Genomic DNA, 16,840 nt, shown 5'->3' on the forward strand with positions numbered 1-16,840 from the left:
GTGGGTGGATTTAGTCTTTCTGTGGAGAAAAGCAGGAAAGGCAAAAAGATTCTGGCATGGGAACATCGCAACCTGATTGTTCCAGTAGCAGAAGCTTTTTTCCTTCTGAAGCAAAAACCATGTAATAGCAAGTCGTACACTGAAGAAAGAGCTCCCTTGTTGAAATTATAGGGAACTCTAGGCAATATTCTGTAATGCAGTTGTTGGGAAATTCTTTGGTTTTATAAAGAGCAAATGGAATGCCATCTTCCTGGGCATGGCTTGAAAACCTTTCCCCACAACCTACCGTGACATATGTTAATTGGTCTGGAAGCGTATTTCTATAATTCCAAGATCCAGATTTTTAAAATGCCTTAAAACTAAGTTAACACATACATTAAACTAAGTTAATACTAACATTATGGAAGATTCTGGAGCTCAGAAACATCCATGGCAAATTATTTCTCAAATCCTTTTTTTTCCTAAGTTGATAAGAAAAATTATTTGCTATTTAGCAGTGATTTGGTTACTGCACCTTTTGGTACTTTTCTTCGGTATGTTCTTCAGCACAATGTTTCTTCAGTATCCTACAGAAACAAAGTGGAAGTAATTATGACCTGAGTATGGCCTTAAAAGCCAGTAATTAAAAGTTGGTCTAATTACTTAGTTTCAATTGTCTAGAGGAATTCTGGAGTGTTTTGTAAACACTTTGACTTGGCCAGAGCTGGTACTGGGATGGCATGTCTGACTTCATCACAGTGAGAAACTCCTGAGAACTTAAATCTCCTTTCCCCAAGAATTTGTCCCGTGCACAGATTTCACTGGCGTGTACATAGAATTGCAGTTCATTAGTTTCTGAAAGTTCTGACTTCAAGTATAGTAGATTGTAGATTACATGGTTTATTTAGGAATATTAATGGGAGTACTTGAAAATTTGCCCGCTTTTGTGTTTTGTGTGATTGGGATATTAAAGTTGGCAGGGATATTATATTCGGTGTACTCTCCCTTAGAAATGCAAAATGTTATTTTATCTTTGCTTTGTATGCATCTGATCCTGCTTGGATAAGCAATGAAATGATTTGGGCATTTAACTTTGGAGGCTGTTATTTCTTTTTACCTCCAAATCAGCCAGCAAAGCAAGAACTGTGCAGTGATAATTTGGCTATTACGCTGACAGGCTTGGGAGGCTTGTCATCTCTGTAAAGCTGTGCCCTTCAGTGGGCCTTGTTGCCCATGGCTCCTGGTAGAAGTAATGTAGTCTCCTCAGAGATGTCTTCATGATGTGTAGGTCCCAAAACTGGATTGGGTTGGACTGGGGGTTTGGGTTGGCTTGTTTTTTTTCCTTCTTTCATTAAAAATTTTCTACCTCCTTATTGCCAAAAACCTCTAAGATTTTTCTACCTCTTGCTTGGGGAGGAAGTTGCATCAGAACCCCAGAGTATAGCACTTCTAAATCTTGGCTAGCAGATATCACTTCTGGTGCTTTGAAATGCTATGAAGTGGGGAAAAGACTTTAAAATATTTAAAGCTTAAATATTTGTCACAAAAAACAAATATATCACATGAGTTTTGAGGTTGGGCAACCATGATAGCATCCCTGTTGGTAATTTTTTTAAGAGAGCAGGCTGACATTACTTATTTAGCAATTTGACTGGAAGCAAATGTGAAATACAAATGCATCTCTTTATTCTGCCTAATAATTTAATGCAGCACATCCTGCTGCTGTCTTAAGTGTGCCTGGTAGGTATCAACATAAAGCAGAGCTGTTGTGAATAAATTCTAGTAGGTGAGCCTGCCTTCATTTGTAAAAGGAAAAGAAGGCAAAACAACTGGTGCTGCATTTAAATTTCTGACTGCAGTACAAGTCAGTATTGGAGATGCATCTTCTGTGATGAGACTTAAATGGGGCTTGCAGTGGGATTGGTTTTACCTGGCATTGAGGACTCCAGAAGGTTGTTGGTCTGCAGGAGTGTTGGGTGGTGAGAGTGGATCAGGGCCGGGCCTTGCTGCAGCAATAACCTTGTGTCCTGTTGCAAATGGAGCTGGAAACTCTTTGGGTAGGATGTGGCACAGGGGCTGCACTTCCTGTGCTGTTGTGTTGATCCGAGATGATGTGGATTTTTAGTTACTTCTTCACAGATTTGCTGCCCAATGGCAGTCTTAGGTCTGCCTGTTTGGAAGCTGGTTATCCCTGGCCTAAAGCGTATGCTTTAGTGTATTAAGTGGGTTGCCCTTCTTATTCTGAGGAATAAATGATTTTAACTCACCGGAGCATTTGTGTCGCTTCCTGACAACAGAGCAGCTTCTCACCCTGCTGCCCCTGTGTGTGTTGCTTAACTCAAGATGATGGGAAATAACTTCCTCCACAATAAAGCAGGATGGTAATTACCTTGCTAATGCTGACCGTATTGCCATCCAACAAGGCTCGGGCAGCTGGGACGAGGCAGCCACCCACGCTCTCTGCTCCGAGAGTGTCCCAGCAGCCCTTCTGCTCTGTGAATTAGACAATGAAGTCATAAACATCCCCTTTGTATTAATTAATGTTGCTACAGAACATTTTGCCTGTGTTTTCTGCAGAATACATTAATCAAATCTATTTTCTGCTGGAGGTTTTATTTGCTTAATGAGAAAGCCATGTACATGCCTTCCTTTTTTTCCAGTCTTCTAGTGCACAGGATACGAGGAATACTGTGAATATGCACAAGCCGTTAGTAATTCAATTTATATAGTCAAAACCAAATGGCAGTTCTGCAGAGTAAGGATTAGACTGCCCTTGTTTTTACCCTAGGTCTTTGTACAGGACAGCGTATGTTAAGAACATGCACTGGCACAGTCTTCATGCAATTGAGCTGGGGATTGCATTGTCTTCATGCAGTCTTCATGCAATTGAGCTTCTGCATTCAGTTCAGCTGTGAATATTTGGAATTGGTTGGCATCCCAGCTGAGGAGATGAGGAAGAAAAGAGCACATCAGAGAGATGAGAGAATCCTGTTTTCTTTTCCTTTAAAAAATATTTTAAAAAGAAGAATTTTTTAAAAAGGCAGAAATACTTGATTTAAAACAAAACTCAAGTCAATAAGATGTTCCAGTAAGATCCATGCATATGTCAGTATGTTCTTGCTATCTAAATAGGAACTTTGTAAGTGCTGCAGTTATACTGGAGGCAGTAAAGGAACTTTGTGTTACCGTTTTGCTCTTAACAATTAGAATTATGACTCTAATTTAGACTCTGGCTCATTTGATTGAAGTAAATCCACACCCTCAGAGGTTATGCTGTAGATGGCTCTGCATCTGGAGCTCTCGGGTTGACATTCATAATATTTTTGAATTTTTGCATGTTCTTCCTTTGGATGCCACCATACATTCTCCATGGTTCAGTTGCCACATAAATCAGCTGACTTGAAGCGGCTCTTTGGAACATCTCCATGTCTTCATTAAACACATACTTCTTCCTTTTGCAGGGACATTCCTGTAGACTTCAAGTACATAGCTGAGCCAAGTATGCATTCCATGCCAGCTGTGACTTTGTCTCCAAATGGTAGGTTAACACTTTACTGCCTTCTTAGACCTAATTTATATAGGCACCTCTTACTGATTGTATCTCTGTGATGTTGCTGTGTTGTATCCTCCTTTCACCTCTCCCCAGTCACTATGCAGTTATTCCAAGATTGGACTGGATTTTGTTTTGATTTAAAATTCTAAAGAAGAGGTATGTCAAATGAGGGTTTATATCAGGGTAACTGTATCGGTTTAAAATTAGGCCTTTATGCAGACAAGGCAAAATGACTCTCCATAGAGCTACCATTTGCTCTTTGCTGTATTTAAAATATTAAGAGAAACATGAAGGGAACAGACAATGTTTGCAAAGTGTTAAGTAAGTTCAGCAGTCCTTGTGGTGCCACTGCTAAAGCAGAAACTCATGTTGTACATGATCCTGTTCCCTTCTGTTATGAATTTAGTCCGAATAATTATTGCTAAGAGAAATCCCAAATTATCTCAGTGTTTCTTTAATGTTAATGTTTCACTGGTGTTTAAGTTCTTCAATTAGAATCATGCTGAAGAAGGATAATTGTTTTGTGCCTCAAGTAATCAGTGAAAAGCCTTCTAACAGGACAAAATTCCTGTTATCTGTTTTGGCCAAATTTAAATAGCTTTAGTGTCACCATTATTGCTGTGTTGCCAGACTTGCTGTTAACAGTTCCATTATGCTGAGTAGAGGCTGATCAACTTGTTGCACAGCCAATGTTATGTTGTCACTGCATAAAACACTTTAAAGGCATTGACAATATGCAGAGTTCAGGACAGAAGTCTCTGTTCTGGCTGTTCTGTAGCACATCATCTTCACTGGGTTCTCAGGCAGGAGTTAATGCACTGCCAAGGTGCAAAATGAGATGACGTTAAGATTAGAAAAGCTTTGATTTCTCTTTCCCTAAAATATCTTTATTAATTGCATTCTATTATGTCAGAATACTATATAGTTGCAAACTCTTTAGTCTACCTTACAGTTATCTTCCCATAAAGAAAAGAGGGGGTCACTTCCTTAGAGTACCCACAAAAAACAGATGGTCAAGTAGAGTGCAGCTAAATGGATTTTTTTTCCCCTCGCTGAGTTATATGATTATGTGCACCAGCAAGTTTACACAGTATCTTAAAAACTTGACAGTAAGTCAGTGGGGTTGATGCAGCACATAGCTGGAACAGTCTAAGTCTCTACACTTTAATAGAGTCCTGAGTGCATTTTGTAGGAATAGACATGCCAAATCCTGTCGAACATAAGGTTTCAACTCTTGGCAGTTGTATCAGACAGAAGCAATATCAGCTGTTACCTGGAAGCCTGCTACATAATGAAAGTAAGGATTAAGATAGTGCAAGACAAATTGTCAAAATCTCAAAAAACATCCTGGTTAGGTCTATTTCTTCAGATGCAGCACCCTGACACTACCTTTGTTTATTGCATTTGTAGGGAAATGGTTGGCTTGTCAGTCGATGGATAACCAAATCTTGATTTTTGGAGCTCAGAACAGATTCAGATTAAACAAAAAGAAAATTTTCAAAGGTCACATGGTAGCTGGCTACGCTTGTCAAGTGGATTTTTCACCTGATATGAGGTAAGTTTTTGTGGCCATGAATTTCATGTTAAAACTTGCAAGTCTAGAGCCTAAATTTCCTTTTGAATTTTTCCTGCAACACTCATGAATGCACAGTCCTCCTGTTAGCTCAGCATCAGGCAGAGCTCCCTTGCCAAGCACCAGAACAGAAAGTTTACTCTTAGCATCTGACAGGACCAAGAAAGGCTTCACATTTGACTCCCATCTTTTTGGACATGGTGTGTAGTGCAGGGTCTCTTACCACAACGTGCACTTGTCTAGAGTATCTGGGATTTGAAGTCACCAGTTTCCCCAGTTCATAGTGGGTATCCTCATGTACTGTTCAGAGAACCATCTCTTTCTTCCTCTTGGCTTAGTAACATGCCCATACATTCAGTATTGTGTGTTCATACATAAGATATGAGTTACTATAAAAACTGGGGAATAACCTCAAACCCAGAGGAAAAAGCATCTATAATTTTAGAGAAACTTGTGTCACTTTCTCTTGGGTTCCAGTAACACAGTGCAGGGTATAATCACACTGCTTAGCACATTCTCCTTGCAGTTGATGAATCACCTTCTGCAGGACTTGTGTGCCCTTAGAGCACAGCATGAGTGCTAATTCCTTGGTAGGTATGTTTGCAGTCTGTCTCAGATGGGAAGCTCCCTGGGGGAAGCTCTTTTCTGTTGCTCAGTTGCTACTTGTAATAGCATACAATAATATAAATGTAATAGCATACAATAATAATACAAATGTAGTAGCAAGCAGTCTGCACACGTGCCACAACTTTCATTTTATTCCTGTCAATACAGCTATGTGATATCTGGAGATGCAGATGGGAAATTAAACATCTGGGACTGGAAGACAACAAAACTCTACAGCAGGTTAAAAGCACATGACAAAGTCTGTATCGGTGCAGTGTGGCATCCACACGAAACATCCAAAGTCATTACGTGCGGCTGGGATGGTCTGATTAAACTGTGGGACTAAAGAAGATGCTACAGAGACCTAAAGATACAAGTCCAGCATACATCTGAGATTAGGGAGCATTCTGCTGTAAGGATGGGTAGACATTTGTAATACTGCAGTTCTCAGCTCACTGTATATATGCACTAAACACCAGGAAATTCAGAAGACTCAAGTGAAAGGATATAGTTCTAAATATGGCATCTGGGAATGAGAAGCTAAGCTGAGGTCATCTGAAGCATGCAGAATCATGTGCCAGTTTGTCTTGCCTCTGCTTGTGCAAAACACTCTTGTAAAATAAAATAATTTTAAGAAAAACTATTTTTGTGGTTCTGGCTGTCAGAGAGTTTAAAGAGAAAACCAGCAATTCTATAACTTTCTTCCGAAGAAGAAATCTTTGGTACCTACTGCAATAGAGCTGAAAATGATAAGCACAAATCCAGTTGCTGAGATTTGCTATTTCACAGTAGAAATGGAGAGTTAATTGGAAGCTAGCAGTTGTCAGGTGAATTCTTATCAACTGAAGATGCCATTCATAGTCTTAGTTTCTGTCTGTAGAATCATGAGGATCACTCACTTTCACCTTTGCAAGTAGTCTTCATTTTCAGGGTTTTCCTCGTAATTGTTGTGTGCTGTGTGTTGTTTTTTTGTCTTCCCATATGCTATTCTGTTCCAATAAGCATGACATATTAAAAAAAGTGAATGTCTCTTGTTCTGTTTGGAATAGTTTGTATTATAAACCCCATGAAGATTTTGACAATTTAATGTATATACATGTCACACTTTTTCTCTTTAAAGAACTTATTTTTAATAAATCTTTTTATAAAAACTCTACTTATCTTTATCCAATTTTTGTCTTGCAGTGTCCATATAAAATATTTCCTACCATTTGGTATTTTAATGTGCACTTGTATCAGTGTTCAGATAAACTCATTCTCTTGCAGTGCTCATTTAAAGCTAAGGCCATTTGGCAGCAGGAGAAAAAAAAAATCTTTTGACTCCCTGTCTGCTCTCTTTTTTTGAGCACATAAAAATAAATTCATGTAGCAAATTTTATCCCACTGATCAGTCTTTAATAACAATTTTGAATTATGTTGTTTACTGTAAGTCAAATCACTGCTCAACCATTATAAAAGATAGCAAAGGAATAATTGCCTTAATTGACAGCGGGATAGAAGCTGAGACAAAGAATCCCAAATAGTCGAGGTGGAAGGAAATGGTTGGTTGTTTTGTGGGGTTTGGGTTGACTGGTTGCAAGAAATTCTGGTCTTTCAAAGAGTGAGTTACACAAGTTAGGCCCTTGTGAGTAAACAGGAACCTTAAACATTTTTAGGCCAACTGTGATGCTGAGCTTGAGAGTCATTCCACTGTCAGTCCATGCTGTTGTGTAACTGCACTGAGTTTACATGTTCCCAGTTACTTTCCCATCCCAGCAGCCTTGTGTGCCTGAAAAACTCTACTCACTGTTTTCACAAGCACCAGCCTGGTGGTACCTGGGTATTGCCCAGCTTTGTTCCTGTGCAAGTACTGAGATACAAAACAGTAGAGCCTGGAGAGAGAGGAAGGAGTTGCTCCAGCATGTCCTGAGGATTGATCCTCTGTAGGGAGAGAAGAGCCTGTTCCTGCTTCTCTGCTCTTCAGCATGTGGGTGGGAAAGAGCTGCTGCTGTCTTGCAGAGGATGAATTTCTGATGTGCTTTTTCACATGGAAAGTTTGATTCCTGAGCTGGGAGTTGGGCTCTGGGGTGTGTTGTGTGCCAGGTGCTGCTTCAAGAGAAAGTGGGCTGGGGTAATTTGGAATGGATTTTCTCCTTCAAATACATTTCCCAAATGGGTATGTGGCAGTGTGCCCTGACTGTTAACAGTTTATATGTACAGGGAAATAGGGAGGAGAAAAGGAATAGAGCAGATAGAAAATCTTCCCACAGGAACACCTACTGGCTTTCACATCAGAAACACCTTTCCCAAATGCTTAAAACCATTTAAATGATAATACACAAAATGCTTGGCTCTGTTGTTGGTACTGTGTTTCAACATGTGTCACCTACCAGGCTGAACTTTAGATATATACTTGTAAAATAGTATATGCAAAATATAAAAATAAGTGTATAAATTTTTGTAGTCATATACTGGATGTTGTCTTTGGAGGCAAAAAATAAGAAATGTTTCAGTCAATTCAGCTAGAGTTGATGAATTGGGATTAAACGTTTGCAGCATGCCCAGAATCAAAATTGCCCTAGAAACTTTCAGATAAAATCTTTTGTCCCTCACAGTTGGTCACTGCATTAATCTTTTGTGGAATTTCTCACATCTGCATTGAAGCCTGCAGGGGGAATTTTCATGAGGATAATTCCCTCTTGTTGCAAAGCTCACATTGTCATCTAGTTTGCTGTGAAGAAGGATAAATGTGTATGTGTGTGTGTGTGTGTGTGAGGTGTGAGTCCAGACTTGTTTTTCCAGCAGCCACCTATGAGGAGATTTCTTTCTGGGCTAATCAACTCAAATCACGTCATTCTTTTCCCAATTTCATGTCTGACCAGAAACTGGTCTATTACAGGTGTTGGTCAGAGCAAGTCTACTCTAAACTTGGCCTGTAAGCAGACAGATCCATGGAAAAGGCAGCACTGGGAGAAAAGGGAAGAGTGCATTTCGAGATCCCCAGTTAATTTTCCTCAGATATTAGTGGAGAATGGAGTATAGTGATTCAAGCTGAAAGGGCATCTCAGGAGGGCTGGAGGCTGGTGTGTTACACTGCCAGGGAAGAATAGAGGCTAGCTGGCCTGCAGGGCTGCCATCACAGCATCGTTATTTTGTTCCCCTTGATCATCCACCTGTAACTTTCAGAAATGACAGGCAAATTTGTTGCTGCTTTTATTAATACTGATTGCTTTTATAGCAGAAGTTTTACAGGTCAGTCAACTATCTCTATCATTCTTGGAGTTCTGTCTGGGAAACTTGTTATTTCCTTTGACCTTTTGCCAGCTTTTTCTTGGACTTTTTTTCATATGCAAGAGGGGAATATAGCCCACATATCCTCGTGCATCTTGCTGGTAAGGAGGCTGGCTGTCTTGAAGCAGATGGTCTTGGCATCTGTCTTGCTCAGTTTATAATTGTCCCCAGTAAGATGGGGCTGCTCAGTCTTTGCCCTCATTATGAAGAACAAACATTAAAATTACTGTAGATCCAGGGAAGTCCAAGATTGTCTTGTAAAAATCCGATTTTTAGCAGCAGGCAGATGTTCAGTACGCTGTTTAACGCCGTGGTCTTTAACAGCTGATTTAAACAGGGAGCCTTGCAGCTCTGGCAGCCCAGTAACACCATGTACTCTCCTTCTTTCTACCAGCTGGTTATTACAAAATCCTGCTCCCGTTCGCTAGGAAGACTCCATATGACAAGCAGCCTGCACGAGGGGGAACACGCGGAGAGCGGAGGAGGGAGGGGAGTTTTGCCTGGAAGACTTTATTATAAACAGTATAACCTATACACCAGAAAAAATCAGTTGCCAGGGAGGTAGTTCCTCTGGAGACTACTTAAAGGACTTGTTACTGTAGGTTGACTTCACTAGCATACACTCAAAATTTTAAGCCTCTTATTTTGCAGTAAAATATGTGTATTTTTCTGTTAGGCTTGCTGATAAGCAAAGCAGACACTACGGCTGTCTTGCAGCACTCAGAGAAAACTGCTTGTGGCAGGGCTATGGTTACAGAAGCTGCTTGCAGAATTTAAAGCTTTCAGAAACAAGCTGCAATAACTTTCAGTGAGCCATGGACCTGTAAATTCACCAGGCACACTGGAAGTTTGTCCTCAGATCTGTTTGTTATCTTGTATGACAGAATATTTAAAATGTGTTAAATGCACTGAGCCTTTCTGAGCCTCATTTTGCCCTGCTGTGCTTCACACCACTGGGGGACTGCTCAAATGAAATATTGCGGCGTTGGTCAAGAGTAAGAGGTTCTCATTAGGCCTTTTTGGTTAATCTGGAAGATGTCAAGGCTAACTGAGCCTGCTTCTCTGGTTTGGGAAAGGAAGGCAGCAATGCAAATCCTCTGTGGACTCATTTCAGTAATAGGAACTTTATGGAGCTTCAAGACCACTGACAGTTATCCAGACATAGTTCTGGGAGCTGTAAATCTTTCCCATTCTCCCAGTGTAATTGCCCCACAGTTGGTGTCTTGCTCCTATTCCCCAGCTAAACTCTATCTAATTGTGAAATAAGTCTTTCCTTTTCTTGGTGGAGTTTAAACTCTTGCAAAATGATATTAAGAAAAAAAAAAAAAAAAGAAAAATGCACTGCCCTAGAGGAGTTGTAACAATTTCACCTCCCACGTTAGCTTGCTCCAGAATGATTTCCCCAAGCACCCCCAGGCCTTTGCTCAGGGCTGTTGTTCATATTTTGCTTTGGCATCCCCATACAGTCCTGCTTTGTCAGCTCCTCCTCATGTACACTCTCAAACAATAATCCTTTCCAGTATTCCTTGGAGATAAAAAGGGAACTCAGACTTCTTGAATTCATTTGTTTGGCCAGACATCTACAGGAAAAAGAAGGAAGGCCTATTCCCTGGAGTTTCCAAAACCTTGCTGAGTTTTGTCAGAAGAGCTTCCCTGCAGCAAGCTCCTTTCTCTGCCCTGATGCTGATGCTTTGAGAGTACCTTGGGGCAGCAGGATGAGTGGGTTTTGTTTGCTTTTTGTCATTATTTCTCCAATATTAAACGAGTGGAATAACATTATGGAATATTTCTTGGGATCCTGAATTTTCCTCTTTCTTGGAGCAGTTTTTCTTTCATAAAGAAGAATTTAGAAGTCATTTCAGGGCCTCTCCTGCCTGGTAAGTCAGTCTGAGAGGTCAGCATGGGGTTGTCTGAAGAAGTTCTAGTCCCTGTGTCTTGGCTGCTCTTGGCTGGCATCGGTGGAGAGCCGCCAGTGGAGAGCCACAGGTCCTCTTAGGGCAGAGCTGCTGCTGCTGCCTCAGATGTCTGACACCAGTCAGGCGCCTGTCCCCACCTCCCTGCAAGGGCAGTGGCACCCTGGGTGATGGCTCCACTTTAGATATCTGCAGGTGGATACAAGGGTGGGATTCACATTGTTTGTGATTGATTCAGAAATGGAATTTCAAATATAGAGGGGGGAAATACCAGCTGAGACCCTAAAGTGTTTTTATTACTTGCAGAAGTTTTGTACCACTGCAATTCCCCTCAGAAAATTGCTTAAACTCAAAGATCTATGTGGGTAATCCACCAAAAAGAGCAGAGACCTGGCACTGCTATTCACATTTGAGTCATCACTTCTAGGCAGTGCAGAGCAGGTTCCTGTTTTCCCTGTGCAAGGTGCTGCCTGTTGGGATAAGGGATGGAACATGGGCTGTTACAAAGGTCTCCTTCTGAACAAGATAAAACTCTTTGCATGAGATCAAACTGCATTGTGAACAGGGACTTCTATTTAAGGGCAGAGTTCCATTCATTACTCCAGGTGGTTCCCTTCAAGAGCCAAGCTTGCTCTGCAGATGCTGCCCCTGAAAGCCAGTGGAGGGGGGCAGGTATAAATACATCCCTGAATGTAGGTCAGCTCTGAACTTCTACTGCCACCAAACCAGGTCTATACTGACTGCAATTAAATGTCACATTGTGTTAACAAGCAGGAAAAAATCAAGAGTGATTTCCTGCTGAATAACCCTGAGTATCCTTTCAAGGACAAGGGAGCGGCTAATGAAGCTCATGAAATCAAAGGTCTGTAATGAACCAGATGGTCTCAGCTGTTGAATTATTCACCAGAGAGAATGAGTGCCATTTCTTCAGGTGTGCTACTGGGTGATATGTCTTCTTGGCATCTGCCAAGAGAGACCAGACATATGTTCCCTTTACACTTTCTTTGTTCTTTCACAGTTGAGAGGCACTTGAAGAACAATCCTTCACAAGTCACAATGGGATCAAAGCCTGGGGCCAGAAGTACATGCAATAAATGACAGGTCTTGGAGTGCAGCAGGAGTTCAGACCTTTGTTTAGGCAAATTTTGGAACCTCCAAGGAAGCCAATGTGACATTCAGAAAGGGCTCAGTTTTCCTAGAGGCGTGTATTAATGTTCTAACAAATTCCCCTCTGTGCTGCTATGGGGTCACCATGGAAAGCTCATGTTGCAGTATCAGCTAGGATAGATTGAGGGGATTCACATCTGTTTGCTTCTCTTCATCTTCCTCAGGTTATGGACAGCACCTTTAAGTTCTGATTCACAAATATGTGATTTTTATAAATCATTGTGAGTTTATCTGAAAGAGAAATGCCCTCACCCACAAAAGGATTTGTAAAGCAGTATTACCCCTACCCCTGGGTCATCTCTGCAAGCATCCTCTTTAGACCAACCTGAAGCATCTCCTGGTGGAATTGTCCAGCTGATGCAATAATGGCTCCACATCAGGAACAAGACTTGTCTTTATGTCTTTGTTAGCTGGGGTTGGCACTGGCTGTGGCCACTATGAATGGCCTGAGGATTGGGCAGGAAGGAGGCTCCTGGGCTGGAAGCAATGAACTGGTTGCACTGGAGAGCTGATGCACGGGTCTGTAGGGAATGTGGGGCGATGCCCAGTGCACCTGGGGAGAGCAGGACAGGAGAATGGGGGAGAGCAGAGCTGGGCAATACCTGTAATGGTGATGCTGAGCAGATTTGGGGCTGAGTCTGACTGAGGTGGCAGAGTCACCATCCCTGGATGTGTTTAAAAAGAGACTGGATATGGCACTCAGTGCCATATCTGGTTTAGTTGAGGTATTAGGGTATTGGTTGGACTCAATGATCTTGAAGGTCTCTTCCAACCAAGTGATTCTGTGATTCCTCCATGGCCATGCAGTTCCCAGTCTCCAGGCTGTGGCTACAAGGGCAGAATGCCCTGTCCCCACTGGTTTTAATGGTGTGCTCTCTGTACCTAGCCCTTGGAGAAGGGGGAAGCTGTGGTGATTTCTGTGCAGGTGTGATCTGAGAAGAATTGTGGAGTACAACACTGGCATGTGGTTACTGGATGGAGATGATCTCTAAGCAGGTCAGGGGCAATTGTGCCTGGGTATGGCAGTGGGTAGACTCAGGCCCCACACAACATCCCTCAGCACCAGCCTGTCCACTGCAGCAGTCAGCCAGCACTGGCTTGTGTCTCTGGGCACATACCCAGCAGCTCAGTCATTAGCAGACAGGAACTGAATTCATTTAAAGGTCTGTCCTTTAGGTAAAAGAGATCAATAAAAGAGAAGGGGTAAAGGCATAAAAGCAAGACCTCAGAAAGGAAGGCTGTAACTCTGCTCTAAGAGATGTGGAGTAGAAAAGCACAGAGAGTGCATTAAATAAGCACTGCTCATTTTCTCCTATAATATCACATAACTGCCTCCAGAATGATAAATGGCTTTTATCTACCCTGTATTAGAGATAAGGTTTTCTTTAAAATTACCATAGTTATTGGAATCTTTTTTTGCCAAAGATGTATTTGCTGTAGCCTGAAGTGTTCCTGACACTACCTGGCAATCCCAAGCAAGAGATTAGCTGAGGGTTTATTAAACTCCCTTACTAACCAAAGAACCAGGATAGACTTCTACTCCACTTCTGTAATTTGCATATCACCATTTTTACTTCAGGGAAATAAGTGATGGAAGATATGTATCTGTTTTGAATTTTAACATCTGAGAGAGGTCATGTAATTTATTTTTTAACCTCTGTCCATTGGTTTCTTAAACAAATTATAATAAGCTACTAGGCTGTTTACTCTAAGACTAGTTAGGAGGAAAAACCTGTACAGTGCTAGAGCCCATATTTTTATACTTTATTAATCAGAACTTGCAGCTGGACTTTTGCCACCCCATTATTTGAAAAATGGGAGTTGAGCCATTCTGTGGAGAGTGAGCGTGGCCATTCCAACATGCCAGGTATTAGTTTAGGAAACCCTGGCAGGCTCTTGCATTTTGATGAATCTCCTCACGGCTCTGCATCGTTAAACAACTCCAGTACTTAATGTATCAGGGTTGTAGCAAGGCTGGCTGTCACAAAGAAGGCATTTGTTACTCATTTTTCAGAGGTTGTGGATCTCTTGGATTGTGCATTACCTGGGATGGCAGTAGGTAGCTCAGCTTGGAGAAAAGTGCTTTGCCCAACACCTTGGACATGGAGAATTTAACACATCTGCATCAGGTTGTCTTGATTTCGATGAAGAGCTGAGGACACGGTGGGCACCCACAGCACCCTGCTCTGGGTGTCTGCAAAGCCCTGGTCCAGGTGGGATGTGCAGGAGCACAAGCAGGAACTACTTTTATAGAATCATAGAATATCTCAAGTTGGAAGGGACCCAATAAGGATCATCAAGACCAACTTGCAGCTCCTCACAGGACCTAAACCTAAACCAGGTTTAGTACTAAGAGAGTCATGCAGAGATTCCCTGAACCCTGACAGGCTTGGTGCCATGACCACTTCCCTGGCAAGCCTGTTCCACTGACTCACCACCTTCTGGGTTAAGAACTTCTGCTTCATACCCCATCTGAACTTCCCCTGAGACAGTTTCATTCCATTTTTTCATGTCCTGTCACTGGTCACGAGAGGAGATCAGCATCTCCCCCTCCACCACCTCCCTTGAGGAAGCTGTAGGCTTGTAGAAGTCGGAAACCAAAGTTCACATACAAAACACACAAAAGTGGTGACATCTTGTATTTTAATGCAAAGTTTAATGTCAAAATTCACCCAAAGATAAGAAAAAATCCAACCCGCTATATGTATATTCTTAGCTCCCCAATTCCTTAGCTCTTTCAGAATGTCAAAAAGCTCCCAGGGGGACTGCAGACAATCCACATTCCAGCCTGCAGAGCCCCAGCACAGCTGCATTCCTGGGCACCTGCTTGGGCCACCACCTCTGCCAGCATCAGTGCAGATCCAGGGTCTGGCCTTCTTATGCCAGAGAGAGGTGGTGAGGCACAGCACTGGAAAAGGCCCCAGGAAATGTTCAACTAAACCTCAAAACAAACAAAAACGACCAGGTTGCATTTTCATCTCTTACCTATAACTCACTAGATCAAAAACCACTAGCTGCAGCCATTGCATGAGTAGTTTGAATCAAGCTGTTCTTTGAGCAGATGAACTAGGGAAGCCCTGTCTTTTGTGGCTGAAGGCTCTTGTGGGTGAGGAAGGGGAGCTCTGGCAGCAGCTTATCCAGCAGCTGAGTGTCTCTGTCCCACTGTCTCCTTTGTCAGAAGCGTTGAAGTCACTTTCTGCAGCCAGACTAGCTCAAAAAACCTAAGTCAGGGCAGTCAGAAACTGCACAAAGAAATAGAAGTTTAGTTTGGTGGTGATTTCTGTCTCAGCCAAATTCAGCTGAAATTTGCCAGTGGGTTCAAGAACATACTGTTCTTGCCTAAAATTTGTTCCATAGGAAACAAGGCCAAAGTAAAATAGGTATAAATCAAAGATGATCACTTTACAGAGAAGTAACACTTGACATTTTCTTAAAAAGACACCTCATCACAAACACTCTCCTGCCCAGGGGTTGGCCCTGCTCAGCCAGCACAGCTTCCCAGGGCAGCCCAGAGGAATGCCCTCCTTGCTGGCACGCTCAAGCACAGGGCAGCCTGGAAAAGCCTTGCTCTTAGCTCCCCCAGACAAATCTTTACAGAAACCTCTGTCCTCTGGGACAATGTACCCACTGGCAAATACATTGCTATACAAAACTGCACCGTGTATCTTCTCCTAGTGTCAGCTCTTTTGACAACATATAAATATAAAAGCCAGCTCATTTTGTTAGCAGTCACTGTGTGCATATTTAGCAACTTTAGCCAGTGACGCCAAAATCCTCTTCAATAACGCTACGGGGCCAGATGGCTTGCAATCACACATCATAAATTCCTTTCTGCTATTTCCATCTTGTATTTACCCAGCTCAGTGTGTAACAGCTACTGGCGTTGAAGGCTTCCTTTTTCAGAAACACCTGTGGTTTTGATAAGTCTTTGTAGGTATGAAAAAGCTTGAAGTCCTTCAGCTCCAGTTCTCGGAGCAGACTGTACCAGTACCGCACCACGGTGCTGTCATTGCCACTGACCTCAAACCCGGGCCAGTGGATGTGCACCTCAAAGACCAGCTGTCCTATCTGCTCAACAACATCTTCCAGGATCAGGTTTTCCAAAATTTTCCACTCGGCGCTCTCCACGTCTGCCTTGAGGACATCGATCTGCAACAAAAGCACCATTACTATGTGAAAATGAGAAACTTTGCAGTAACAGTAACATCTGAGGCCAGGGTTGACCATTTTTCAATACACATGGTTATTCATTTTGTATTAAAAAAAAAATCAAAAAGTCTCAGAGGGCTAACACAGGCAGTACACAGTGCTTCACGCTTGACTGTTCACAGCCCTTTCCCTCCCACCTCCAACTCATGGTCGAAATGCTGTGTACTCCAAGCTCCTCCTATAACCAAAGCATGTTACTGGTTCCTTCACAGTTCCTGGGTGGCATCACAGCTATGAAAGAAGACACAAAACCAAATGACAGACCCAAACCCACTAACAGTGATTACCTGCACTGTAGTTGAGTGCTCGTGGGCCATATGCTACATGCATCACACAAGTGCAAGAGGAGGCCAAAGCAAAAAAATGAACAATGTGAGCAGCTCAGGTGATCTGCTGCCCTTGGCCAAGTTGCTGGCTGAAGCTTTCACAGGCATCACTACAGATGTTGAGAGAGGAGGACCAAAACAAAGGATAACTGTGCAAAGACTTCAGGATTTTAAGGGCAGCTCCTCCAAAGAAAAAAACATAGAGGAAAAGAAGATGTGAAGGTGTTTGAAGGGAGTAACAGAT

The 16,840-nt window shown here is 42.2% G+C and overlaps 2 protein-coding genes across 2 annotated transcripts in view; one reads left to right on the forward strand and one right to left on the reverse strand.

The window, feature by feature from the left end:
* CDC40 (cell division cycle 40) overlaps positions 1-6,862 on the forward strand; it is a 39,208-nt gene extending 32,346 nt beyond the window's left edge. The window contains exons 14-16 of the mRNA XM_086876801.1: positions 3,441-3,517; positions 4,943-5,087; positions 5,880-6,862. Coding sequence (XP_086732927.1) covers positions 3,441-3,517; positions 4,943-5,087; positions 5,880-6,057 — 400 coding nt within the window. The 3' untranslated portion in view covers positions 6,058-6,862. The remainder of the gene's footprint in view (positions 1-3,440; positions 3,518-4,942; positions 5,088-5,879) is intronic.
* A 7,825-nt stretch (positions 6,863-14,687) lies between these two features.
* METTL24 (methyltransferase like 24) overlaps positions 14,688-16,840 on the reverse strand; it is a 46,492-nt gene continuing 44,339 nt past the window's right edge. The window contains exon 5 of the mRNA XM_086876818.1: positions 14,688-16,210. Within this exon, the coding sequence (XP_086732944.1) occupies positions 15,896-16,210 (315 nt within the window). The 3' untranslated portion in view covers positions 14,688-15,895. The remainder of the gene's footprint in view (positions 16,211-16,840) is intronic.

This window comes from Cyanistes caeruleus, chromosome 2 (assembly GCF_971803275.1).
Source record: "Cyanistes caeruleus chromosome 2, bCyaCae1.hap1.1, whole genome shotgun sequence".
NCBI lineage: Eukaryota > Metazoa > Chordata > Aves > Passeriformes > Paridae > Cyanistes > Cyanistes caeruleus.